The 27,723-nt window shown below is 35.4% G+C and overlaps 2 protein-coding genes across 4 annotated transcripts; both read right to left on the reverse strand.

Annotated features, from left to right (window-relative positions):
* Positions 1-226: 226 nt before the first annotated feature.
* LOC121967392 (folylpolyglutamate synthase-like) lies at positions 227-18,846 on the reverse strand. 3 transcript variants are annotated; one of them, XM_042517574.1, is made up of 17 exons: positions 16,788-16,922; positions 14,889-15,009; positions 14,731-14,797; positions 14,478-14,540; positions 13,204-13,313; positions 10,336-10,396; positions 6,690-6,773; positions 6,386-6,442; positions 5,908-5,968; positions 4,428-4,474; positions 4,207-4,284; positions 3,841-3,996; positions 3,243-3,527; positions 3,061-3,139; positions 2,140-2,292; positions 838-1,034; positions 227-555 (listed from the first exon to the last, which is right to left on the reverse strand). In XM_042517574.1, the coding sequence occupies exons 2-17, from the start codon at positions 14,987-14,989 to the stop codon at positions 496-498; spliced, it is 1,659 nt and encodes a 552-aa protein (XP_042373508.1). In that variant the 5' UTR covers positions 14,990-15,009; positions 16,788-16,922; the 3' UTR covers positions 227-495. The 3 variants fall into 3 exon arrangements, with proteins under 3 accessions (XP_042373508.1, XP_042373506.1, XP_042373509.1); XM_042517572.1 differs by lacking the exons at positions 14,731-14,797; positions 14,889-15,009 and adding an exon at positions 18,556-18,846 and having other exon boundaries at positions 16,788-16,948; XM_042517575.1 differs by lacking the exons at positions 14,731-14,797; positions 14,889-15,009 and adding an exon at positions 17,849-17,872 and having other exon boundaries at positions 16,788-16,948.
* Positions 18,847-19,504: 658 nt separating this feature from the next.
* Positions 19,505-27,484, reverse strand: LOC121967394 (ubiquitin carboxyl-terminal hydrolase 24-like). The gene is made up of 7 exons (XM_042517579.1): positions 27,329-27,484; positions 26,031-26,675; positions 25,756-25,943; positions 24,152-24,399; positions 22,503-22,645; positions 20,038-20,211; positions 19,505-19,917 (listed from the first exon to the last, which is right to left on the reverse strand). Exons 1-7 carry the CDS (start codon positions 27,344-27,346, stop codon positions 19,729-19,731), a joined length of 1,605 nt encoding a protein of 534 aa, XP_042373513.1. The 5' UTR covers positions 27,347-27,484; the 3' UTR covers positions 19,505-19,728.
* Between the last annotated feature and the right edge of the window lie 239 nt (positions 27,485-27,723).

A 27,723-nucleotide genomic window follows, 5' to 3' on the forward strand; every position in this document is an offset into this window, starting at 1 on the left:
GTTTGTAGTATCACAATGTCCAAGCTGAAAACGCTACTTTAAAACCTTTTTTCATTCACATTATATTAGATATTGATTAACATAAAATTATTTTTTTCCACTGTATTCTCATGTATTGCAAAATCACCACATAATTTTTTTTATTCTCCCCAGGAAGTAAACCAAAACTATTCAAATTGAATTACAAAATGTATAAAACTACACACAATAGCTCAATGAGCAAGAATTACATAATTAGTTATTTTCAGTTGATTGCATAATTATTTATAGTAATGAGATTCCCAAATCATCCTTCTTCAAAATGATATTACAGTTACCAAAACAAGCTCAATTGGTTAAAGAGAAGAATGATATTACAGTAACCAAAACAAGCTCAATTGGTCAAAGAGAAGAATGATATTACAGAAACCAAAACAAGCTCAATTGGTTAAAGAGAAGAATGATATTACAAAGAGAAATGCAAGTGTGGAAGGATTTTAGTTTTAGTATCCCAAATCATTTTTTCAAAAGCTTCAACACATCACCCACCAGGTGCAATGAACCTGTGACAAGAACCTGCAAAAGTGAAGGGAAAAAAAAAGAATTTGAGAAATGTTTCTGTCAGAATAAACAAAATAATGTTTTCAAATTCAAATAAGTTAAGCAAATCTATTCCAGCATTCACCATATTCTTTTCATAAATCTCTTACATTGTTTACATCTGTTAAGAGATATTCTTAGGAATGAAAATAGTCCATTTTTCTCCATTCTATGAATCTTTTTATGGAATACATATTCTTGTTCCATTCTCTGTTATTTCAGTTAACTGAACTTTAAAAACTATGTGCTGGACTTTACCTGAAGCGAAAGCGTGGGATTTTCCTTCACGTAGTCTCTCAAACATTTTATAGCCAATGGCAAGGATGGTATTACAGCGCTGCAAGAAAGATCGTTTAAAACATCACCACACTTTTCCATGGCCTCTCGAGTATGAAATTCATGAACTAGTGATTTATCGAGTTGCTGCTTGCTGGATCCATTTCCGTTGACAAAATCTGACAAGATGTAGAAAAGCAATACAAGATAAAGACACGTTGATTAACAATGCAAGATGGAATCTGAGAATCTGTGCTTGCTTATTATTATTTGTACAAGATACGATCATGCAACATAAAATTTGACCAAAAACGAAATGAAAAGACCACCTAATTATGTTTATTGTAGTCTTGTTCCACTTTATATGAGTAATTTGATTGGATAACCAAAAAGATGAAACTGTGATTAAGGTTTAACATCTCAGACTGGTAGTGTTCAGGCCAGCATGCAGTGTATTATTTATACAGTATCACCCTAGGTATAAATTGACAACCTAGATGGTCAGATTAGGATGTCTTAAGATTATATGTTGCCTCAGAGTGAGAATATTAATTAAATCCAGATTAAGTCAAATATGAATGAAATAACACAATGGTCGCCTCGATATCTCTACTATCTTGTGAAGTCGGAGGTATGTGATGTTTTTTCAGGCAAAGACCAACATGTGAACCACATAATTCCAAATGGTCTGTGTTTGTACTGCTTGAATTACCATTCCCTAGGATTAGTGTGAACAATTCAGGACTTCCCTGCCAGTAACCCTTCAGGCATAAAAATATGTTATAATAGACGACAATAGAAACTGAAGATAAACTAGACGCTAAAAATGCAAGGGAGATGTGAAATTATTGTCCAAAACTTAGAAGACTGACGCACAATTTATACTGGATTAGTATCAGTACCATACCACAATCTCAAATTAGAAGAATATAGAAGAAACAAGAGAATTGTGGTCTCATTTAATCCACACTCTATTCAACTTAAGTTTATAAACGGCCACTAATTTTGGAGGTAAGATCTATAAATAGGGATGTTAGTGACTGAGTAGACAGTTGTGTACTAATCCATACTAGTTTTGGCACTATAAGATGCATGATGTATAGATGACTGGTGTCGGTATCATGCCAAGATTGCAAATCTTTGTTAAATCTAATCAATTTACGATTGGTTTTTAGATTATATCTGATATCTGAAAATGTAATGGTGATTACACAGTTTGATTGACATATGGCTAAATTTTCACACAATAAATATAATAAAAATAAAGAAAAGGTGGACTTTCACCTTTTTCATGGATCAGTTTCTCCCATGTTCTCTGAAGGATGAACTGCCATGATAAATTTGCAGGGGAATCGGGTACCACAATGGATGACCCAGAATCAACTCTATGATACACTGACATGCTAGGTACAAATATGACTTTCGAGAAATGAACACCTGAGACAATATGTTAAAAGAGAATCAGGAATGAGCAGAAAATCCTCAAGTGGTACTCTTCCAAATAAATATGTGATTACAAACATTAAAGAATCAAATAGAAAGAACACTATGGATGGTACAATTATATACACATCATTTTATAATTCAAAGATGGACCATGATCTATCAAAGCCAATTAGGTCAAGTCCAAATTAATGTAAGCACACATATTCACAAACACTTTGGGTAATGTTTCCTGTAATATTCTACCTCAGATTAGAAAACTAACCTATTAACTTTGGTAAGTATTGAATGAACAAACCAAAATGCCTGAGCTCAAGCTAATATTGGCGACTCATTAGATAATAAGCAACCTTATTAGTCCATGACTCTTGATGTGGGACTAACACAAATATCATAATCTTCCCCTAAATTTCCACAAGAACTTAATTCAAACTCAGTAAGTATATAAGAGGTCCAATGGGACGGACACCAGTCTCCACATGGGGCTAACACCAATATCATAGTTCCAACACGGGTCTTCAAAATACAAAAGGCAATAAATATATGACTGTTATTCAACTAGCATCCACGATAATGTTATGCGAATACCACCAACCATGAAAAATATGAAAAAAAAAGAAATCTTATGAGTGGAAATTAATATCCCGCCAAAGATTATAACTTATGAGTGTAAAGAACAGGAACAACGTCAGCTCAGATAACAAGAAGACAAATTTGATAAAAAGAAAATTTATCCTTTTTCTTGCATTGCATGGTCGATACCATTTGAAGCACAAATGTTGATAAGCGGAGGAAGAAGAAGCTGAGGATCTCTCTTTTCCATGCAGTTAAACAAAAGAACCTGCAAAAACCGAACCAAATGCACCAAAATGCAAAACTTTCAACATATCCATCTCAATAGAAATAAGAGGATAACTATCATATGTATAATCAATGACATTCACCTTCATTGTTGATCTCGTAAATTCATTAGAATGCTTGTTATTATGGAAACTGCTAATCACATGATCATTCATAACTTTAGTCAATGAACGCACGGGTTCCTTGACAGTATTTGAGAACCACCTTGCACAAACTTCCATGCTTTCTGGACTATGTGCACCATCCAAATAAAAGACAAGATCACCAGAATTTTGATTTTTCTCAATAAAAGTTTGAGCTCGTCCACCAAGACTAGTAGTGGAAAGACCTCTGAGAAATGCTTCTGGCAGTTCTTCTATTGGGTAACCCTAGTGAAAAATTTGATAAACCATCAAACAGATTTCTATATCTTATCAGCAAAATCACAATAATATCTGAAACATAATTGATTCTCAAGGTGTAGAATTCGATCTTGCCAATATACTTTAAGAAATCAACATGAACCATGTCAATGACCACAGCAAAGACCATTCCTCATGGAATTTTTTTTTTCTCCTGATGAGAAAAATATATCACATCAGAGTATTCATCTGCTGAATCCTTTCCGATGTGTTGGCAACAGAACTCAGATATGTAATGGATATCAAATTTTACTATTCATAATTCACTAATTGAGCTCACCTGAGGAACAAGTTCTCCATGCTCGGTTCTCTGAAGCCAATTTATGCATAGTGCTACAGCAAGACCAGCATTTATGAATTGGTGATCTCCAGCTAATCCAAGTGTTAATCCTCTCATCATTTTTGGATCAAGGGGTGGAACAATTGTTAGAGGAATCTGTACCGATGAGCGCTAGATCAGTCTTTTCTCCATGGAAAATGTATAGACACAAATGGAAACAAAACTGCACACTGCTCTCTGATGCAATAAGACGTAAAGATTTACTACAATCATGTGACTTTAATCTGATAGCATTTGCTTCAGCCTAGAATTTTTACACTTTTCAATTGAGTATGATTTTCCAAATGAATTATGTCTGAAAATTACCATCAACTCACTTGCCCTTTCCTCAAGTGCTAACTTTGCATCCGGATGTTGAAGTACTGTGAATGCAGGAACATTGGGCTTCATGTGGAAGATAATGTTTTAGCAAACTCTTGAAAAGATAAATGTAATAGAATTATAAGTGCACAACTGGTGAATATTATAATCTATTTGAAAATACTATCCTTTGACCAATTTCATATAGTAAATAGACGAACTGTTACCTTGAATATCCCAGATTTTGAAGTAGCAATTTTCCCAATTGTATCACCTACATAGGAGTAATGGAGAAGATTATTAGGGTTAGATTCCCATGATGGCTCCATGGCCCCCTTATATCTATTTTCATTATTCATCAATGTAAAATTAGACTTAGGACCTTTGATATTTGATATTTACAATGAGGTAATATTTACAATTAGATCCCTGATAATAGGAAAAGAAAAACTTCCAACAAAACAACAAAAAACATAAGAAACTCAACAATGGTTTATATTGATTGTAGCATTGATGGCACAAAAATATAGAAGATTCATGTCATGATAAATGAGTTCATCAGTAGGTGAACAAACTGTCCAAAACAATTTTGGTGACTAACATACATCTGTTGAATTTGCTTCAGTAATCACTTGGTTGCTTTTCAGTACCCATTGAATTTGTTTTAGTCATAGATACCAATATTGAAAAAAAAAGATATAAGGGATATTTGTGGTCATTAGAGTCATGAGTGTCCACCCACCATGAATCCACAGATTTTGTCAGAAATGCACTAAATTGTCTTAAAACTAGAATCAGCAAAAATAAATTGATTTGTTGGTAAAAACCAACAAAGAGACTGAGCAAGAAACTAAGGCGAGGGGTTCTGAATACAGAAAACTGAGTTTCTAAATGTTCCCACACGTCAAACCTAATCTTTTGAATCAAAAGGGAACAGAAAGAATGTGGCATTGGACTAGTTGAGTCGTCATGGACAAATCCTTACCAATTGTCAATACGACATGTGTGTATCAGTCAAACTGAAAAGGTGAGAACCAAACCAAATTTTTTGAAATGACACATATCATGTACTTAAAAAGCAACATGGTATGTCAATTTTTTTTTCAGGCACAACACAAGTTTTTCCAAATGATATAATTGAACCAAGCAGATGAGTCAAAACTAGCGTATCAAATCCCAAGCCGTGTTGGTTGGCATGGGCACAATCCATTCTGCTGGCTGACCAGCAAGCAAGACTTCCAACACCTCAGCACACCAAAGGATGGGTTCTTTTGAGTTCCCACTTAGCTAACTGTTAGAAAATAGATGTTGGTGACATGACTTTTCCTTGTTCTGGTCATAGCAAGTTATCTTGTGCCAAACATGATGACTGATATGACAACAATGGACTGACAAATGAGAACATATTTAATGATACAGACAATTTATCCTGAATAAACTAGCCAATTTTGACATATCAATCAATATAACCCCTGTACATAGTGATGGCAACTATCCCATCAGTTCCCATTCTTCTTGGATGGACATGAATCCAAAAGCATTTATCATTTTTGACTAAATTTGTCTTTAAGAAATCCTTTTTTTAGTGTATTGACAATATAGAGTTAATTACAAAATCAAGACAAATAAACTTCTCTCAAGGATGCATAAGGATGCATGTACCAATGAGCTAGCAACGAAAATGCTTCGTGTGAGATAAAAATGTACCCAAGATCTCCATGTGATCCATTCCAATTGAGGTTATTCCGCAGACAACAGGCTCCTGAACCTAAAATTATAGTTAAGTAGCTCAATGTTCAGAATAGATGAGAAGTTTAAAACGTCCATGAACAGAAATTAAGGTTGATGTAGTATCATATTAAGAAAGTATTCCAGGGGATCATTAGCAAATGTTCATAGAAAAACTTCACAAGTAAATGGAGAAATATGTTTAATGCCTGTCAAAGTGAACATTATTCTCGTAATAATTTCCAAGAAATCCTAACTTAATACTAAATATATTATTTGTTTCTCAACTAATTCTAATCACGTGAAAATTGAAGTTTTAACTGTCACAGAAATCATAATGTACAGCCGTACAGGTCAAGCTTATTTAAACATTAAAGGTCAGGAATAAAAGTCTTGCAAGATGAACATGCAAAGGGTATGATTAAACAAAAATAACAAAAATAATATGGAAAAATACCACGTTTGTGGAGTCTAATCTTCCCCCAAGCCCTACTTCAATAACTGCAACATCAACCTGCACTCCAACAGGTTCAGAAATAAATGAAGAAAAGAAGTATATTATTGTATAAAAAAATGAAATATTCTATCCAGTCATGTAATACATATTGCTCACTGAAGGACATATTTACTAACAATTACCAAACAGTTAGAAGAAGTAATTTTTTTCTTGAAAAGATTGGAAAATATAATAATCTTATTGCCTATGTAAGATTAATCTATCTTGTGCATAGTTAGCCCAAAAGGAAATGAAACATGCTGACCTTTTCTGAGACAAATATCTTAAATGCCAGCACTGTCAAGAACTGAAATAATGGAGGCATAGGCAAATTCTGATCTACATTCTCCTACAAAAAAAAATAACCTTTGATAAGCATCTTTTACTGATTCAATTCAGTAGTTGTATACATGATTTCCATTTACCATAAGGATGACGAAATATCCATCTCAAATAATGGTCCTTTGAGTCAAAAGTACAGGATCAGCAGTCTATGTAACTATTCTCAGGATAATATATGATAAGTAAAATGATCATATATGATAAGAAAGATTCTCACTTTTGTATGATTCTACATCGCACCCACAAGGTTCCACCATCAAGAAAATGTTGAGAATTAATTTTTTATCCATGAATATAAATATTCAATGCATTTGTGTTTCTACCCTTTGAAGCTTTCTTTCTTGTGACCTCTACATCACACCCAGAAATTCCTTTGATGTGTATAAAACTGAATGAATGAAGATGCCCTTACGTATATAGAGGTTGTATCAACAATTCATGGCACCCAAAACTGAAAAGTAGATAGGTATTGGACAGATTTGTTAGTGCAATCTTGCTCCAGACATTATTTACTTTTGATGTTTGGTTAAATAAGTTTAAGTTAGACAATGTTGGTGATCTAACATAAATGTTGAGAAAGCAGGTACAAAGGAAAGCACAGGTATGGCAAGGAAAGTCCAAGAAGATAGTCTTGGCAATGAAGTCACAGAGTGTGGCTCTTGGTGAAGTCCAGGGGTCTCTTGGCAAAAGAAGACTTAACATGACGGAGCTGAAGGAAGCACTTGAAGGCAAGCGCAAGGATGAGGAGTTGTGGGCTCGGAAGCATCTTAAGGACGCAAGGCTGATGGAAGATGCTTGTGTTGGTGTAGGTTGTACTAATAATCTAGTTTTGATGTATGACAAATATGTTAAAATTAGATGTGTTGTTTGTCTAACTACTTTCCCGAGTGTGTAGGAATTGACGAGTCTAGAGGACCAGACACCAGACTGAAATCTAGTTAGGTCTACGAGACCGAATAGCTGGTGCAAAGTCTAGATAGGTCAACAGGCTGACCTGATATCTGGCAGGAAGTTCGTTGGACAACCGGCAGAAGTCCACTTGGGTCTGCAGACCTGACAATTGGCATGAAGACCTGGTAGGTCAAGAGTCTAGTGAAACCGATTGCAAGTTGGTAAGGTAAGTCACTAGAGAAGAGTGAGTCGGTGAGGATGTGTCCCAGTTAAGGGACAATAAGCGTTGGTCTAGTTTAGGACCATTTCGGATCCCTAAACTGAGACCTTGACTAGATCCTGATCTCGGGGAGACAAGGTCTAATTACTACTCAGTATTATTGTGTCAGCACTTGTCTTGCAGGTTATTATTTAGTTTATTGGACTAACACAAATTATTGAAGGCACCTTCAATCACTGAAGGCGTCTTGGAACTGTTCATAGAAGGCGCCTTTAGTGCTTTGAAGGCGCCTTCCGCGAGATAAATTTTGGACCTCGTCGCAGATAAGGCACAGCGAAGTCGGGATAGAGTTTGTCACATTGAAGGCGCCTTCATGGGTATGGAATCGCCTTCCACACCCTTTATAAGGGGGACTCGACCAAGCTTCAAGATATAACACTCATATGATCATCTGCGCTTCCGATTGGACTTCGAACGCTCCGGCTTCTGCTACAACTCTGCTACAACGCTGCCATGCTCATCTACTGCTAAGAAGCCGCCCAAACACCGAGCTCGAGCCAACCAACTTCGGAAAAAGTGTTTAGTAACTTTAAATTCTATACTTAAGTTTTGCAAAAGGACAAGTGTAGTGTATTACACTTGTTCCGACTTTCTCTGTACTCGATTTCCTCTTCTGGCGGTTCCGGAAGAGGTATTTTAGTGAATTACCCATCGATAGGTCAGTGAGACCTGAGTCTTGGAGTAGGAGTCGTCGAAGGCTCCAAAGCAAGTAAACCGACCGTGTTTGATTCTGAGTTCTTACTTGTGTTTTTTTTTTGTGTCTTCCGCTGCATATACTTTACTTTTCAAAATCGAAAAGAACGAGTTTTTCAAAACCACGTGATTCACCCCCCTCTCATGTGTGACTCGATCCAACAAATGGTATCAGAGCAGGTACCGCTCTGATTTAGTACAACCACTAATCAGGCAAGGGGGTGATCTTGTTTGCTTTTAATACTTGTTTTTCGTTTTTTTTGAGCTTTTCGATAAAATCCAAATTGGTATAATTACCTCTTTGGATAAATTTTTTGTTGCAAACTACTCTGATTTGGTGCAACACCAATCGAGCCTTAATACCTTTATTTTTCTCCTACACTGCTAATCCAAAACCTAGTCTTGGGATTTCTTTTCTTTTTCCTCTTTTGTGTGCAAGGTTCATGGCCTAAAACGAGGGATAAAACACCGTTCATCCTCCCCTCTTTAACGGTGACGATTTCCCGTACAAGAAAAAACGGATGGAGGTGCACCTGAAAATAGACTTCGACCAATGGTTCAACGTCACCAAAAGATACAAGACTCCAGTCGACCACAACACCGGAATTCCAATGGACCAAGAAAATTGGAATCCGGAGATGAAGAAAAAGGTCCAAATTGACTTCAAGGCCCTCAACACAATCCAATGTGGGCTAACAAAGGAAGACCAAAACCACGTCGACCTGCGGGACCGGACAGCTTGTAGGTATAAGTCTAAGCTAAGGGGTTGTTTCAAGTATGAAAGATCATGCTTGAAGGTATGCCCTCTCACATTGAGAGGTATCAGTCGACTGGTACTCACACCAGTCGACTGATACTTGATCCTAAAATGAACAGAGAGTTGCGGCCGACTACCAGTCGACTGACGCAAGTACCAATCAACTGGTATAATGTCGTTGGACTGATGACACCGAATTCCCGAAAATTTCGTAAAGAATAGTAGTTGTTACTTGCTACTAGTTGATTGATGCATACATCAGTCGACAGGTGATCGAGGTTTTCAGCCTCAAATATAAAAAGCTTGAGAGCTTGGAGAAAATATATCTATTGATGCAAAAACGTTGTTAAACTCTCCAAGTGATCTCCAAGCTTACACAACTCACAATCTCTTCCTCCTAAGCTCGTCCTTCATCTTGTAAGAGGAAGAGATCATCTTGTAAAGGCGTCTCCACCTTCGTACTTGATTTGAGAAGGAGAAGATCATAGTGAAACTTGATCGTATGTGTGTGCCTTGGATTATTCACCTCAAGGAGGTAGAGACCAAGTAAATTGAGTTAGCATTGCCTTCTCATTACTTCGTTATTTCATTTCCATTGGTTTTGCTTCCGCTAAAAATTTGCAGGTAGAAATCAAAGAAAGGCTATTCACCTCCCTTTAGCCGGACGCAAAAGTCCTAACAAGATTTGTTGTAAGGCTGTCAGAACACATTTCCCAAATTCTATATTAGGAGGGAATCACATTGTAAGATCTTGTGAAACAGCTTCCAATCTGACCATTTCAGAATCATTTATCATATTTATCTCTTTTAAAAAATACTTTTCAAGTATCAAGATTCTTTGCTGGGTTAATAACACATTCCTTCTGATCCTTGAATAATACAGTAATCTAACAATAAATGAAGAAAACATGAACATTATTTTTCAAAATAAAAATAATATAAACATACCTTCAATATGTTCCAACAATCCCAGAAGTAATACAAAAATTTATCTTCTGAGATGTCTAACCTGCATAGTTACCTGATAAGTCCCAACATAACAACAACAATCTGTATTAAGCGTAATTATTAAAAGAAAGTGGTAATCGTTGAGGCAAAATTGAGAATGCTATATTTATAAGCATATATATATATAGGTCGGAACTTTTGGATTGCAATCTTTCGATCAAACTTCTTGTGAAGCAGAAGGTCCTCTGTTTGATCCTACTGTCTGGTAATATAAAAGGATACTCCTCTGGTGATGTAGTACAAGTGTAGTAGTTTTTTACTAACAGGATTATCTTAGTTGTTGATTTAATACGAAGTAATGGTTTTTTTGCAGGTAGTTGCCTTTTTGAACAGCTGGGGTCTGAGGCCTATGCACCTAAAGGCCACATACCGTGTCTTATAGACTTATACTATGCTATCTTAATATATAAACTGAATTCCTCTCATCCTTCTCGTCCATCCCTCTCTCTCTCTCCTAACTTCCACTTTTTTATTCTACATGAAGTGGTATTGGAGCCAGCTGCTTTTTTGCATCTAGAGGATTACACAGCCTGCCATCTTTGAAACCACTGTCCTAGTCATAGTAAACTTTAGTTAGTCCAAATGGATGCCCTTGCCCACATTGGTGGATGGAACTGTTAGGGATATAATCATGGTTATGAGAAATAATATAACTCAAAATCATACAACAACCATAACAACAACCAAGCCTTTATCCCACCAAGTGGGGTCCGCTATATGGATCCTCCTATGACATTAGACTCAATCCCCTATTAAAACTCGAGTCTTCTTTGGTACCCCTCTTCCTCTATTAATGTATGTATTTGTTATAGTCTCACATCGCCTAATAACTCAAAATTCATATCACCAAAATTTAAAAGAACTGTGATAAAAGGAATGGACTAAGAAATGTTCGGGATATGATCATGGGATATACACAAAGATGTGAAATACTTATCATACATATACATCAAAATTTAAAAGAAAGGTGATGATATGAGTCAATACAATTTGACAAAAATCTTATTTTATAGAGTCCTAAAAAATGTATGTCAGAAATTCATTTCCCATCATATCGATACAAAATGACAATGAATGTTGACTTAAAAGTTATGTCTTGTCAAAATCATCTCTCATTCCTCTCTTTTATAGCATAGTTGTCGTCTATGCCTTTCTCTCACAATTGTGTTAATATATTATTAAGATATATATTAAAATTAATAGTGGAGGCAATGATCTTTCTATTTCAAAAGTATTTTATGATAGCATCTCCTATTCCTCCATTTCAATTCTTGGTAAAGGGAAATAAATAATAATTTGTAAACAATATAAGATATTAACCTGTATATCTTTATCATGAATCAATATCAATTTACTTTACCTATAATATTATGTTGTTAAATAGAACATTTATTTTTCAATCTGAATTCACGATTCAAAAGTTTACCAAAATCATTCCCGATATGTTGACAATCTTGTTTGTTACAATTAAACCTAACCCATTAAATTGAACATAATGAAATGTAAATTAAACCCAAGACATTATAAAAGGAGAAAGAACCCATGAATCTTTTGTAACACGATCCAAAAGGAATAGGAGAAGATGGCATCTCTACAATGATGCATAACAAATTTAATTATGCGAAGAAGATGTAACTGCTGAATCAGTGAGGAAGATGTAACCAAGAGTCAAGAGCATTCAACTAAAAGAAGAAATCTTGTCTCATGTAGAATCAAAGTCAATGATTGGGGAAAGTCGATAGTGACTATGAAGAATTCTTGTCATGGCAAAATTGCCTTCTCTGTTAATTTAGCATTATCTTCATCTCCCTCTTCCTCTCTTTAATTGTGTCACCCATTAAGACTCATGCTTGATGATGAGAAGGAACTCAATGGTGACTTTTTCCTATAAGTAGCCAACCATGAAATGATTGATTGCAGATTTTTTCATTTCTTAAGAAAATGAAATAAAAATATTTAATAAATTTTAGTAAATGTGCTATAGTCATCTTTTTCAGAATGAATATCATGCTCCATTTATCATTTATTATGCAATAAGACATAATATTACATTTATTTTACATATTTGAGGACATGAAAATCATTCCGTGTATGGTATGAATCTATATTAGCTTATTTTACAATTTCTTTCCTAAACCTTCATAGTTAGATATGATTGACAATTTAAAAATTCCTTAAAATGATTAATTACAAGAAGCAAAATCTGACAACCTTATTTCTTGTAGCTTAAGTTTAATCGACTGGTTTTAATCACTTATTTAAGTATTGAGAAAGCCTCCCTAGCCTTTTCTCCCTAATTCTTTTACACTGAATCACAATGATAGTACCCATCTACTCTTATTCCTATTTCTTCCTTTTATGATAGGTAACAGTCTCACAACACTACTTGTGCTCCAACCCATCCTAGGATGATCATCGAAAAAATAGTGCAAGAGAAAATTGATCTTCAACAATCTTAGAGGAATAGATCCATTATGTTGACAGCTTATCAAAACTGCTCAGGGATGGAACAATTTATGATTGTTTATCCTTTGATAACCTTTTTTTTTATTTTCCTTTGTGTGGTTTGTTAACATTCCACTTATTGAACAACTTCAACAAGCCATTATCAGTCCCATCTATTTGGAACCAGCTACATGGATTTTATCCTTCTATAACTCTGTCCAAGTTTATATCACTAGAAATATTTCCATCTCTTAATATGCAATCATGAAGATAAAGATACTACCTAATAAATATATTTGGCAGGGGCATCCCCCTCCAATTACAATAAAAAGAAAGATCAAAACAATATGTGAGTCCATTTACCCATTAATTCGAAATCTTTCTCTCACATCCATAAGATGAGGAGATGTGAAAAGTCCTGTTCGAAAACCACATTCGCGTAAAATAGCTTCAGAAAATGTGCAAGTTGAGCCCTGGAATTTTCAATCAATAAGAAAAGAACAACTTGTACCATTTCATTGAAAAATCAATCAAGTTAAACATACTTACAAGAGATGATAAGCAACTTGTTGAGTAACAGGAAATACAAATTAAACAATTTTATTAGGATGCTATGACATGGTAACATATCTTGAAAAGATAAAGGAAACATCATATTACTCATTAGCATGTATCATAAATCAACCAAGAAAGCAGAAAAACTCTGTTTGACCAGAAAACATCATATTCACTAACTATGTAGAAAAAAGATGAGAGAATTTTCTAGGGGTCTAAAAGAAGCATCAAACTGAAACAAATTTAACTCTTACTGCAAGCTAGTGCATAGAAATAGGAAGCAAGATAGTATACTAATTGGGCATTCAAGATCAAGTACAGATCAAATCCATAGATCTTTTCTCAATCTCAAAATTCAGAAAAGGGACCAGGCTGATATCATGTATTCGAGGCAAGAATTTTAAGAAAGGCTGTTTAGGTCAGTATCCAAAGTGATTTAAATGATTCATTTTGTTCAATTCATCCACAAATAATATTTTTCTGGTTATATTCATCTCTCAGTCCTTATTTCAATTTTTTTTCCCTTCATTTCATGATGCCAGCACAGCTGTATTGATTTGCTGCATGCATATAATACACAATACAGTATTAAAAAATCAGTGAAGAGGTCCAAATTTGCAAAGTCTTGGTGGCTCATGACTTGGTCTTTTTGTCTCAGCAAAATGCAAGTCTATGCCATTAATGAAACCATCAGTGGCATAGAACATAAATCACGATTCTATCACTTCCAATTCCTCACTCTATCCTAGCATAAAAACAAGACCAAATAGTACTTGGCCTCTCATGTTATTGTCATCATTCTAAACCAGATTTGCTTTTTAAAGAACTAAAGAATTAAGCAAAATCTATTTGGGTTTTCTCTAAAAGGTGAGGAGGTGGTCGACAATAGATTATACTTGGCAAATTTTTGTATTGCTCATTGGTAAGTGCCTACCCAATTATCAATATATTGGAAATGGAAAGAATAATCAATTATCACACCAAAATTGTAACTAAGTGAAACAATTTTCAAAACATAGAACCTGACATTTGCAATGGATGAAACAAAAAAAACAAAAACCAAATAATCACACAAGAATCACCTTTCCTTTTGTTCCACCAATGTGGATAATGTTGAGCTGAATTAAGTTCTCCACACCTATTATCTGCAGAAAAAAAAAGAAAGAAAATGGTATAAATTTGAGGAAGTTATCTGCAAAAATTGAATTGCAAGGAAGCAATAAAAGAAAGTGGAAATATACCATGTAATCACAAAGCTATAAAGAAACCAATGAAACTATAATCATACAAGTTAAAGAAGAAAGAAAGTGCTAAAGAGTGCTACTCATGGTGTACCTCCTTCGATGACTGTCCCTGCACCAAGAGATTGTACTGCTCAACCTCGCCACTGTTGTATTCCAATCTGAACCATATTAAAGTATCAACTATCCACTCCATCCTTGCATTAGTTTGAATGGACACAGCTAAGGTGAAATCATATCTCCTACAAATACCTGCATTTTCTAAAGAATATGTCTTCACCTCCCCAAGTCTCAGTCTCCAATGCAGAATCTCTAACACTCTGCATAATCGCTTCCACTATAGGCATCTCCATTGGATCAATTTCATCCCAAGCTATTGCACTCAATGATTTGCATCCCAAGATAGAGTAATTAGATGTCATTAGGCATGGATCTACTGAAGGTTCCTTGAACCTATAGTGTAATTCTAATTTATAGATCCATCTATGATATCTCGTGAACATTTGAAAGTGAAACTTCTAAAGTAGCAAAACTTGTAAAGTTCTCTACTGTTTCCGCGATGCACCACAAATTTTAAAGGTTCCCTTCCTATAATCCTCCAACCTGTTGAAACCTCCACTGCCACCAACCATCCTCAACCCTCATTGAGTTCATCATGTGCATATTGACCATTATTTTCATCCTTCCATTCATGATGGAAATACACACCCAATATTTGTAACATTGTTCTCTAGTTGTTCCTTCATAAGTGAGACTTCATCCATCAGTCAAGAACTCATATTTTCCATTGACATTGTCTTTCTTTCCTCATACCATTAACACTGTCAAAGAATATTAGGTTTTATGAGTTCTAGATTTAAACACTAGCTGTTTTTAGGTTGGGTTGGGGTCAATGTATACTGTGTAATAGTTTATTATACCTATGCAATACAATATTTTCTTTTCCGAAAATTTAACAAGGTATCAGACCTAACCTTTCTGGGTTATCGGTTTCCAAACAGAAATTCCCCCTTAGGGAGAGGCTAGTGACTTGGCACAGCCTATCTCCTCATCCACCTTTTCTTTCTTTCTCTCCTCCTACTTGAATTTGTGAAACCTCCTCTTGTTCAACTTTTACCCTTGTCAAAATCAGTTTTGCCCATCTCTCCCACTCCACATGTGAGACCTATCTCCGGCTTTGCACGCGACAGAAAGACACTGAAACTACATACTTCTATGCCTAGATCATCCCTGCTACTATAATTTAATTCCAATTTGAATTTTTAAACTAAACAATTTCAAATTGGTTTTGATTTTATCACCAAATAGATAACCTGAACCATGTCACCCTAACAAGCATTATATGTTCATTTCATTATAGTCATCCCTCCACCACTAACCAGTTCATGTAACACGTTGAAAAAAAAAATTTGTTGGCAAAATAATCGCGGATGATTATAGCAACATCTGCAATGGAAAAAACAAACAAAAGACTTTGATCTCCTTATACATCAAGGACTAAGCATTTATCCTACTAAGTATAGTCGGCTATATGGATCCTCATACGCAATTGGAACTCTAGTCTCCTTATATTATTCCTAAAAGTGAATAACCTATGGGAAACAAAGGGTTCAGACATAAACATGAATATTGTTTCTATAGTGCTCAACTAAAGATTAACACAGATTGCATGAGTCGTGCCATGGAATTTAATTATGGAGAAAGGCAACAATGTAAAAAGTCACTTCTCATCTAAAATATTTTCATAATGCACAAGGGTCTATACTTTCATGAATTATGTTAGACTTGGCATGGCCTAGTTCTTACAGAAATGATAAACCTTTTAACACTAGGCATTGCTTCTCACACTACTAGATCTGATTTGACGATATTTCTTACATCATGTATTAACATTGCTGTTTTTATCAGCATAATTTTTTCATGGAGTGTCTCGTTCACAAACATTATAGGCAAAAAGAAAAAACCAATGTTGTTGCTCCCCACCCAGGTTTAAGAATAACATGGAAAAGGTCTTAATAAGTAATTCAAGATCAACTGTGTATGTATATCATAGCCAATCCACCACACGGAACAGAAGACAATGAGCTGTAATTCAATTACTGAATACATTTAAAAACTACAATATTTAGAATGAGATCAGCTCCAAATTACCTTTAAATAATCAAGCATTGCATTCAATTTTCCTTTTGGGGGTTTAACATTATTTTTGCGTCCACCAATTAGAGAGGAAAGGGCCTTCATTGCAGCCTCATATGAAGAGGAGAGAACTAAGTCAGGTTCCTTTCCTAGAAGAACCCCATTGCTTCCCATATCTGTAAATAGATGACCAACTGTTTAATCAACTCATAACATCTATTTGCACTTCCTAAGACTGAATACCGACAAAGAGAAGTCTTGGCTTTAACCATCTAGTAGAAACATGTCATGTTATACGCTAACATGATCTCACAATCTCAATTAGTTTAACCTTGAATGAAACAGTTCAAACAAGAAAAATGCATCCTGAAGTATCTTACAAAGGAAAAATGTATAATAATAATAATAATAATAATAATAATAATAATAATAATTATAATAATAATAATCAATTTGATTGGGGTTCTAGAAACACCACCTAAATTGTCATTTAGGCAATTAAGATAAGATGATGACAGTATTTCACTGCATAACAATTTAATTAAAAAGTAAAGAAGGAACTAGCAATCTGACATGAACCTATATTCTTTCTTCTCTAGTATACAAGCCTACAAGGGAAGTATATAGAAGTTTAGCATCGCCACCCAACTAAATCACATTAATGAGGGACCTAAAAAATAATATATTAACATTATCTGCATAAAGGATGCTAGACATGAGAAAACTAGGAAGTAATTTGAACTTAGATTATAGAATAGTTATTTTGGCCAAGTTACTCATAAAATGATCTGAACAATGGTACTAATCATCTAAACAGAAATAACACCATGAATACAAATGAGTTTCTTTCTTTTATGTACATTTATTGTTCCTTTCCCTCATATTCATCTATCCATCTAAAAGGAACATAAAGCTGCACCTACGCCTCCACTTTTGCAACAAAAATTAACCCTAAGAATCTATTAGCAGAATACATGTTTATGGAAACAACAGGCAACAATTTTCAATCTTGACCCAAAAAAGGGAGCGCGCCAATAAGAGGAAAACCAAACAAAAAGATGATCAAGAATGCAAACTTTTTTAGCCGAACTCATTAGCATCATTGGCCTGTTTAGTTGGATGGATGAATAGGAGGGAGAAGGAGGGAGAAAGGAACAAAAATAACATATGGAGAATAAAGACGACTTTTGTTTATGAGCAGTCATTGCTCCTTTCCTTCCGAATCTGATTCATCCACCAGAATAAAGGGAACACAAAGCTGCAACTACGCCTCCACTTCTGCAACAGTATATTAAACCCTGGCAATATGAAAACAATCTTCCGACTTGAATTTTAGAAGACAAGGGCCCAAAAAAGAGGAGCGGCCAAGTAAGAGGAAAACCAAAAATCAATATGAGCAAGACTCAAGATGCAAATTTTTTCAGCCGAACTCAACGACGCACATGACACTTGTTTAGACGGGTGGAGGAAAAGGAGGAAGGAGAGAAAAAAAAAATTGAACAAAAATCAAACATGTATAACAAAATTAGCTTTCTCTATGTGCATTTCTTTTTTCCTTTCCCTCCTATTCATCCACCCGAGTAAAGCGAACATAAAAGTGGCACTTATACCTCCACTTCCACAACAGCAACTCAACCCTAACAATCCTCCACCATGAGTTTTGTGAGAGCAAGGCCGGAAAAAGGAGAGCAAGAATAAGAGAACCCAAAGTAGTTAATAGAACCACAATTAGAAATCCCTAGAAACGCTTCTAGCAGTAAAGTACGGCGACTAGCAGAAATACCTATGGGAAGAGGGGTAGGCGAGCGGAAGAAGACGGGGGCGAGGAAGGAGCGAGCTTTGAGGCGACGACTGAAGGGGAGCAGAGTGCGAACGGAGGAGGAGGTCAATCTCAACTTGAGGCAAGTGGCGAGGTAGGTGTTGAAGATTTGTGGTGAGCTGGACGCGGTTGGTGGTGATGCAACGGAACATGGAGCAGCAGCAGCGGCATCAGTTGCGGCAGCGAAGGAAGGCAAAGGCATCGGACGAGGGCGAATCAAAGCATCTCATAAAAACAACGTCGATTTATTCGCAACGTGGTCTCCACTCATCGCCAACGTCGATTTATTCGATAAAATACCGAACTAGCCGTGGGGACCAGAGAACGTTAGCTAGAGATCGAGATCGAGGCGTGCAAATGTAAGTCAAGATTTTTATTTTTATTTATTGTTTTTCTTTAAAAGAATTATCTTTTTTTCCTAAATAAAATAATTTTGTTTCTAAAACTACCATCATTTTTTTACGTACACAATTATAACGGTTACAATTTCATAATTACGACATTTAAATTCTGATCAATATTTTTAGTAAACATGATGTTATAGAAACTACAACCCCATAACAACTGGTGACCATGAGAAATATAGTAATTATAAAATCAGAATATTATAATCTCGTAACCACTATAATAACATTAAAAAAAATAAACATCCTTCTAACAAATTTAATAAAAAAAAATTGGCCTTTCAACTTTTGCCCAAGATATAAAGAATGACTGAAGCTCCCATTATCGATGAGCTAGGGAATGTCAATTCATCCACCGCAAGAGCCTAAGATCTTAGTAGAAATCAAGGTTGGAAGCTTACGCAAAGCATTGAATGCAAAACTATCGCGAAAAGAAATGCACAAGGTTACGAGGCAACCAGAAAGTGTGTTCACCTTCCGATCGACTCAGATCTCTGAGCTCGATCAACTGGCGACAAAAAGAAGAAATAATAACTCTAGTATAAAAATGGCTTTTAGGCCAGTATACATTGACTGTGGCAAAATAGGGGGGGAACCTCTGACACCTCAATCCTGCCTAATCCAGATACTGATAAGAACTCTACATGTAACCACATAAGTAATTCTGATCTCAACCGCGGTTTTCATGTACACAACATCCTGAGATCGGGTGACAGATTAAGTAGGACATGGATCATTGAATATGCTTATAGAAAAGAACATACGCCTGGTCATGCAGGACCTTGTTCGTAGTAACTGCTGTGACAGATGCATCGTCATACCGAAGCCATACATCACCATACCTTGCATCTGCAGTGTAATGGCCCTTTGTGGGTTCTCGCCCATGGTGCGTTATAGTCGCCACAAGCTCGTATCTCCGCCGCTGCATAGAGAAAAATGACTTTTATAGGTGAAGCAGGTTGGAGAATAATAAGAACATGAACAGACGTGGAAACAAGGAGAATAATGAGGAAACTCAGAAACAAACATGAAAAAAAAATACCTCGGATGGGGAAACGAGTAGTTCGCGTCCGATGACAAGCTCTAATGGGAAATGAACAGGCTTGAGCAATTTTGTGCTTCCGTTGCTTCCGTAGCTGAACCTCTTCAAATGCAGTATCATTATCTTGGAAAGTTTTTGTATTTTCACTGATTTACTAGCATCTACAACCCCAGCCTGCACCAACCGAGAGAACTCAGAAAATCTAAAGCAGATAAATTATTAGCATAAAGGCAATTGGGGATTAGATGAACTCGATTTCAATGTCAATTTAGACTTAAGAAGCAAAGATGCCAATCAAACTAATGACAATGAGGATGGGGATGGGGATGATAATAAGTTGAAGAAACAGGAAATTCAAAAGGAAGTTGCAGGTAGACATATGAGAAAAGAAACATCAAGTGTTTGGAATTATTTTAAAAAATTAACAAAAAAATATGGAAGAACAAGTGTCAAATGCATGACATATGGTGCTCTTTTCTTGCAATAATAGAAACAAGAATGGAAATCTAATATGATATATTGACAAATACAAATTCCGGCGAGAAAAAAAAAACAAGAGAAATGGGCAACTGTTATCACATCATGGCTTGTCATTAAGAATTCAATCCTAAAATATTTTGTGATTTGCTTGTTACTACTGTTCTTGTGATGTAGGATCTTGGTGTGTTTCCACATACCAAGATGCACTTCCTTTTAAGATGTAGAAAATATAAAATGTCAAACAAAAAATTTGAAAGGTAAAACAAATAAAACAAAAATAGTTTTCAGCACACCTAGAAATCTCTCAGTAACTTTATACACAAGCTAAAACCAATTAAACTTAAAAATCAATCCTTGCCTGAAAACTGAAGGCCCAAGAAAATAGAGAGCAAGTATAAATTGCAAAGTAGGCAAACAACAAGAATTCTCATTTTAACATTAAAATAAGTTAGGATTTTATTTTAATGTAAAGTTTTATGCTGCCAATTCATGTGTTTATATCAACACTTAATTATCATCATTTATTTATGACAAGTAAATCCACTTAGGAGTGAATCATTGGAGCAATGAGATCTCCAAAATATAAATAGTGTCTTCTGACAAGTGGGCTGAGACCTCACATGGACTGCGACTCGTGGATGATAAACAACGATAGCATCTAACACAAAATAAATACTAACTGTATATGTCTCATGCTGCCACATCGCTGTAGACAGTTAAAAGCGACTTATAGTTCACAATTTTTAATATATATTTTACTATTTATATCACTCAATTAATATCTCTTTAGATAAGGACTTCGAAAGCTTGGTAGTGACAAATATAAAGCAAACAAAAAATGGGGCAAACCAATCTCAAACATGGAAGTTGAATCAATTGAAATTAAGTTATCAATAGACAAGTAATCAAAGCCTAAGTTTCTGTAACCTTTCTACACCACTTTACCCCAAATTTTAAATTCCTACTCCACCAACCTACGACATTAGTCTCTCTTTTTGTGTTGCATCACTAGGTCTAGGGTTTTCTACCTCATTGGAAGGGAAGAAGACCACTAATGACAGCAGCTCTATGTCTAAAATCGGTTGGCGGTAGCAACCCATCAAAGAGAGGTGAGAGGGGGAGAAACCGAGAGAAGGATAAGAGAGGAGAGAGGAGATTGAGAGAAGGATGCTAGAGAGGAGAGGGAAAAGAGCCTCCCCTGGAAGGTTTGATCGACAATATAATGCAGTGAGGAAGGAGGGAAAGAAGAGAAAATATATATAATTTCTAATCCAAGTATAAACTTTGTTGAAACCTAAAGTGGCCAAAATGAATTCCAATCAAGCCTAATTTGAATCCACCAAACCTAATCATCAAGCCTACCTGCTCAACCCAATCCTAATCTAACTTCAAATGAACAATAAAACTCAAAATATTAGTTCGGTACGGCTTAATTAGGTGTTAACATTCTAAATTAAATTATGAAAATATATAACACTATCATTTGCAGAGTATTCTGGAATTAAATATATTTTATTAGTTACATAAGGAGTGTGTTTCTGCCTTTCTGGTTTTATTTGTTGACAATACATAGAAGGTAGAAAACTAAATTGATGATGATATTGCAAGGCATTCACAGTAGAACCGTTACCTCGGCAGCCGCCCCCCCCCCCCAAAACTGTCTAGAAGGGAGGTAAACCACGAGGGGCTTCGCCTAGTAATAGGCATGCGAGGAAAGGTTGAGTTTTTCTTATATGCCTCTACACATAGTGGTGTAACATTATCTAAGAAAGTTCACTAATATCTATAGAAATATTCAAATCCCATATTACTTTGGCAACTCTTTTGTCAGGAATTCAACAAATAAATAAATAAATATATCAGGTTGTTGAATAACATCCATCATACCTGCACCCAAATTCAATCTTTGTACTAAAAAGCATTTCAACTCACTAATTCAACAAACAAATTTATACAAAAGGCTACAGAAGTACATAAAAGTAAACCTTGCCATGTGATGCTTTATATCCTTCAAGAACTTCTGGCGCAGAGAACAAATGTAGTGCATCCTCGATAGTTTGAACAGTCTCTGGGAAAATGTCAAGATGGAGCAAGAGGAATGGCTGAACTGTTGCAGAACCCTTGTTGCCTAGAACAGATGTTTTAAGTCAAACAAATAGATTAGTAACAATAAAAAAAATCCAAATCCTCCATAGAAATTTTATTAAATTCCACATAGAGGATACAACACAACTCATGCAATTTTGTAAATGTTCTACAAGATAGAATTTATTTTTCTTTGTTACATCGACATAAAGGGCAGCCCGTGCACAAAGCTCCCGCCATGCGGGATCCCGGAGAAGGATCCATTGTACGCAGTCTTATCCTGCTTTTTGCAAGAGGTTGTTTACAGGATTCGAACCCGTGACCTTTAGGTCACAAAGCAACAACTTTACCATTGCGCCAAGGCTCCCCTTCTTTATTACATCGACATGGAGAAAATAAATATTCAGCTCATTATAAATATCTTTTATGCCAGAAATTCACTGGGTGTGGAAGCATCAACACAAAGAAAATTAAACAATAATTTTAAAAAATTGTATATAGTAGCTACACTTATGTCAAATTGTGCAATAAGAAGATTTCCAGCATGAACATCAAGTTTAAACCTGGAACAGGGCAGTTTTACAGTTCAGCTTGCTGTTCACAACCACAGGTTTAGGTCATGAGCCATGACCATAGAAACATTAGCTCAAAATATGACCTTACCATAGTATGAAGTGAAATAAAACTGTCTCATGCATAAGCTCGTTTTCCAGGAATTGTGAAAACTATATAGCATTTCCATAAATAAATAAAAAATCTCAAATCAAACTCTGATTAAAATCTAACATTTTTTCTTTTAAGCATCATATAAGCAATCTTTGTGCTAATCACAACTTTTCCAATCAAGAGATCTCTTCCCTTCTCATATTGTCAATTCAACATAATTGGATTAAATTAACCACTTACTAATCAGTCTATCTTATTTGATCTATTCTCAAAGATACTGAGATGGTTTTAACAAAAAAAAATTAGGTTGGTCAGATTGAGCTCGTTGAAGAATAAAGAAAAAGCAGTATGTCAGCACATGTGTATTCAAGTGTGTAATGCACCGGATGCCTGCAATACTGTATATGGCACTATAAAGACAGTTTTTGAGACTGAGAAGATCGAAAAGGAAGGGGGGGGGGGGGGACTAATTTTAACTCGGAAACATTAGAGCTTATTGAGCTACTTCTTTCCTCTACAATGCATAAATAAAAAGGACTGAGAAACTTGTAAGAAGAAATCAGAAGAGACTCATTTAGCGACATCTCTCCAATGCATAAAATGCCCTGAAACTTGATTAAAATTGCAGACAAGAGACTCCTGCCCTGGTATCAATGTAATTGAGTAAATCATATCACTTATCCAAAAGAAGCTATTAGGAAAAGCTTTGATAGATAATGCATGCTACTATAATCATAACATTTAAAATAAGTGAAATTAAGACTTTGAAAATACAGAAAACAGTTTCATGTTCTGAGTTCTTTATGATAGACAACAAAACTGACAGATCTTCACATGAGCACAACCCATTTCAAAGAAACATGTTGAATAAGCAATTTGTTACCTGTTGTCTTCACAAGACTCCTTGACTCACCCCCAAAAATTGCACTTAGCTGTGAAGGAACAAAACTCTGAGTTCTGGTGACTGCAGATTTGTTCTTTGGTCCAACAGTTTCCCAGCCATCTTCTTCGGCGGAAGAAACAATAGGTAACTTGCCGCCATTAAACTCTGATAAACAGCCATCAAGCTTCAACAATTCATCATGCATTTGGTCCATGATAAAACTCAAGAATTCCTGAGCATCTTCCTGTCTGCAAAAAATATAACATCAGATGAGTCTACAGCAACAACAGGATTGAAGGGGTACTTACACATTCTGGTGTAAATAGGTAACACAGATTGCATATTTAGTACTTAATGTTTGGAAAATTTTCCTCTCAAGCAAAACTTAAAGCATTCCTTCAAAACAGTTCATATGATTGAGTGATTTCTTATTCTACCCATATAGTTTATGTATGTCATATGTGAGTATGAGATAGCAATTAGCTAATGACATTAAACTCCATGCTAAATAAGGACAACTATTATGCACTTGACATGGAGGCTTCCATTGGCATGTTATTTTATTCCCTTCACCACTCTTTTGTCCTCGTAAATAAATATCATAACTATTTTACTTAGTAATAAACAGTGTAATGAAGTGCAAAAAATATATATTAACTTTTCCCTGCTTGCCTTCACATTCTATCTAGGGTTCATCTTGCACCACCAAAATATCTTAATTTCCAGATGCTGAAACATCCATAGTCATGAGAAATTAAAAAAAAAAAAAATAGTTCTTTAAGTTGCAACATCGTTATTTAACTTAGGAACTATTAGAATTTGAGATGGAGAAAATGACAAACAAATAGGAATTACAGATCTTTTGAAAAATAAAATTTATGCTTAAGAACACATGATATATCAGATCTATAGAAAGAAGTATATATGTTGGACAAGATTTAAAAGGACACCTATTTATCATTCAAAGATTTGCAACTGATAGTAATCTAATTCCTCCAGCAAATATAATGCAATCTCAGCATTGTCTTCAAGATGTTGAACAATTTAAAACATGGAATATAAAAATATGCATATTTCTATTAAAAAAGAGTGATAGTTGTTAATGATTCATCTACCAGTCAAACTAAAAGTAAAACACCAAATAATATACAATAAAGAAAAATATTTATATTCTTTAAATACATCCTATGAATTATAGGAACTATCTAGTTCGGTTTCAGCTAGTTCCTACCAAATACATGTTGTATTGGTGGATTAAGATGCCCAGACATGAACACCCATTAAAAACATCCCTAATACTCATGCCACATCAATCATCTTTAGGCTGACGAAAACACCAAATGTACAAAAATGCACATCAACTGCCAATTGGTTAAAGATCACACTTTGAATAATTTTCAATTGAAAGTGTCGATAGCATGCAAAAGGGTTTTAACATCATAGACTAGTAATGCTTTGTCTGTTTGTCACATAAGAGATTTTTCACATTCTTCAACATTTTATTTATATCAGAACAATGAGAAAAGTTGGACAACAATGGATAGAAATAATAGCTATGAAATTAATACAATTAAACAGACCCAGAAAAATGAGTGAGTTCACACCTATGCCTTCCAGATATTCCAGTTGGCAAGTCTGGAGTAAAACCTTTCAAAACAGCATCAAACATAGTTGGACTAAAAGGCATCCCAGTCTCAATAGCTCTCTTTCCATCATTAGTAGCTCTTGAATCCTTAGGCACGTCAAATTGACATATAAAATCAACAAATGCATGCAAAGTTGGAAAGCCCATCTACAACAGAGAAATCAGGAAATAAATTTTTAAAAACAAAGATAAAGAGCAAATGAGGGCTGGTGTAGTGTTTCGAATGATTCAGACCTTCGGGATACTCCGATTCCTTAACTCCTGCAGTAGTTGAACAAATGGTGGACAGGAGAGAAGTCCTTGCATTGTTGCATTTAAAAAACATAGATTTCCAGAATTTATTAGCCCACGGGGTAATAAGCATCTAACCACTTGCTCTTTCTCACTATTAGTTTTCAGAGTTTCCACAGATGGAGTTGCAACTGCTCCTGAGTCAACAGGCACACTGTGGATCTTTGACACTTGGACCCCGTCTTTTGGGCCTGCTATAGTTGTGCTTGTGGCTCCATGCTCAGATTCAAGAAAAGAAGATAAATCAGAGTTACAGTGCCCATTTTCAGTAACTCCTATAGTGTGGGAAGAACATCTATTGGAGCACCCATTTGCTTGGATTTTTGTATTCACAAGTTTATTATCATTCTTGGATGTTGATGAAGTGGTGCATCCTTGGGTGTTTCCAGTTAAATTTGAAATTTGGATACCTTTTGCATTTGCTGATGAATTGACTTTTCTAGCCTCTATATTAGAGCCTTCATATGAAGTTGGAGCATTCAAGGATCCAAACTGCAATCCTTCTTTTTCTACAGGATGTGAATCATCTTCAGACTGTTTTTGGAATAACTTGGTCTCATCTTCAGTAAAAGACCCAAAGACTAACACCTGCAATCAAACACAAGAATAAGATCTTATAGTACACAGCTATCAAACCTACATCAGTAACTCCACCACAACAGATATATTTTCCAATAAAATAAAAGGAGCAGTAAAACTAAAAGAAAAAAAAAACAAAACAAAAACAAGATGAAGTAATTTTATCTATTGTGGGACGCAGATGGATTTCCAAGTTCTTGCAATGGAAACTATTGTTTCTTCCCGTACAAACAATGTTGGACAGTTTCAGAGAGGAGCTGATCCAGATAAATACAAGCTCTTGTATATATATGCCTCATACAAAACCTACATGCTGATTAATATGGTGAAACCATAACACTAAACAGATCAAAAAGTAGCCTTTTCGGCTCAAACTCCCTACTCTCCAATATATTGAGGAGTTTAACAGAATAGAACCAGTGAAGATGAGAGGAATTTTTGGTAACATAAACCGTCCGAATTTCAAAAAATATATATATTATGGTGTTTAAACAATTAGAAAATCCAAATTAGCAATTGAATAAACTCGTGCGTCACGGTGCGAAAACGATGGTGGAGAAAAAGCAAATATAGTGACAGGAGAATGGCAGAGGAGAAAATTGTAAAGCGTAAGACAAGATGGGGAAGGAAAACATGGGGAGGAAAAGGGACTGATGATTCACCGGAAATTTCTTCATCATACGACTTCGGTGTCAAGATCCGGAGTACGAAGATGCCTTCATTCCTTGCTCCTGCGCCGCCATCGCCGCCGCCAAGACGAGGAAGTGGTAATCGTGGGATTCCCCTGAGACCTAAGGACGCGGGCTTATCAGAAGCTCGCCAAGCCCGATGGACTTTCATCGCCGCGATCAAAACCACTGTCAGACCGGGTCTGGATCGAACTTGGGCCGTATGTAAGCGAACCGGTCCGGGTAGTGAAAAGTTGCATATTCGGATAATCGAAAAAAGTTCCCAAAATAAATTATTGTCAAATATATTTGTCAAGAAATATTAATTGTTTGTTAAATATTAAAAAATTTTGTTATTTTTTTTTTAGCCAGCACGAGTTATCTGACTG

Source organism: Zingiber officinale, chromosome 3B (genome assembly GCF_018446385.1).
Source record: "Zingiber officinale cultivar Zhangliang chromosome 3B, Zo_v1.1, whole genome shotgun sequence".
NCBI classification, from domain to species: domain Eukaryota; kingdom Viridiplantae; phylum Streptophyta; class Magnoliopsida; order Zingiberales; family Zingiberaceae; genus Zingiber; species Zingiber officinale.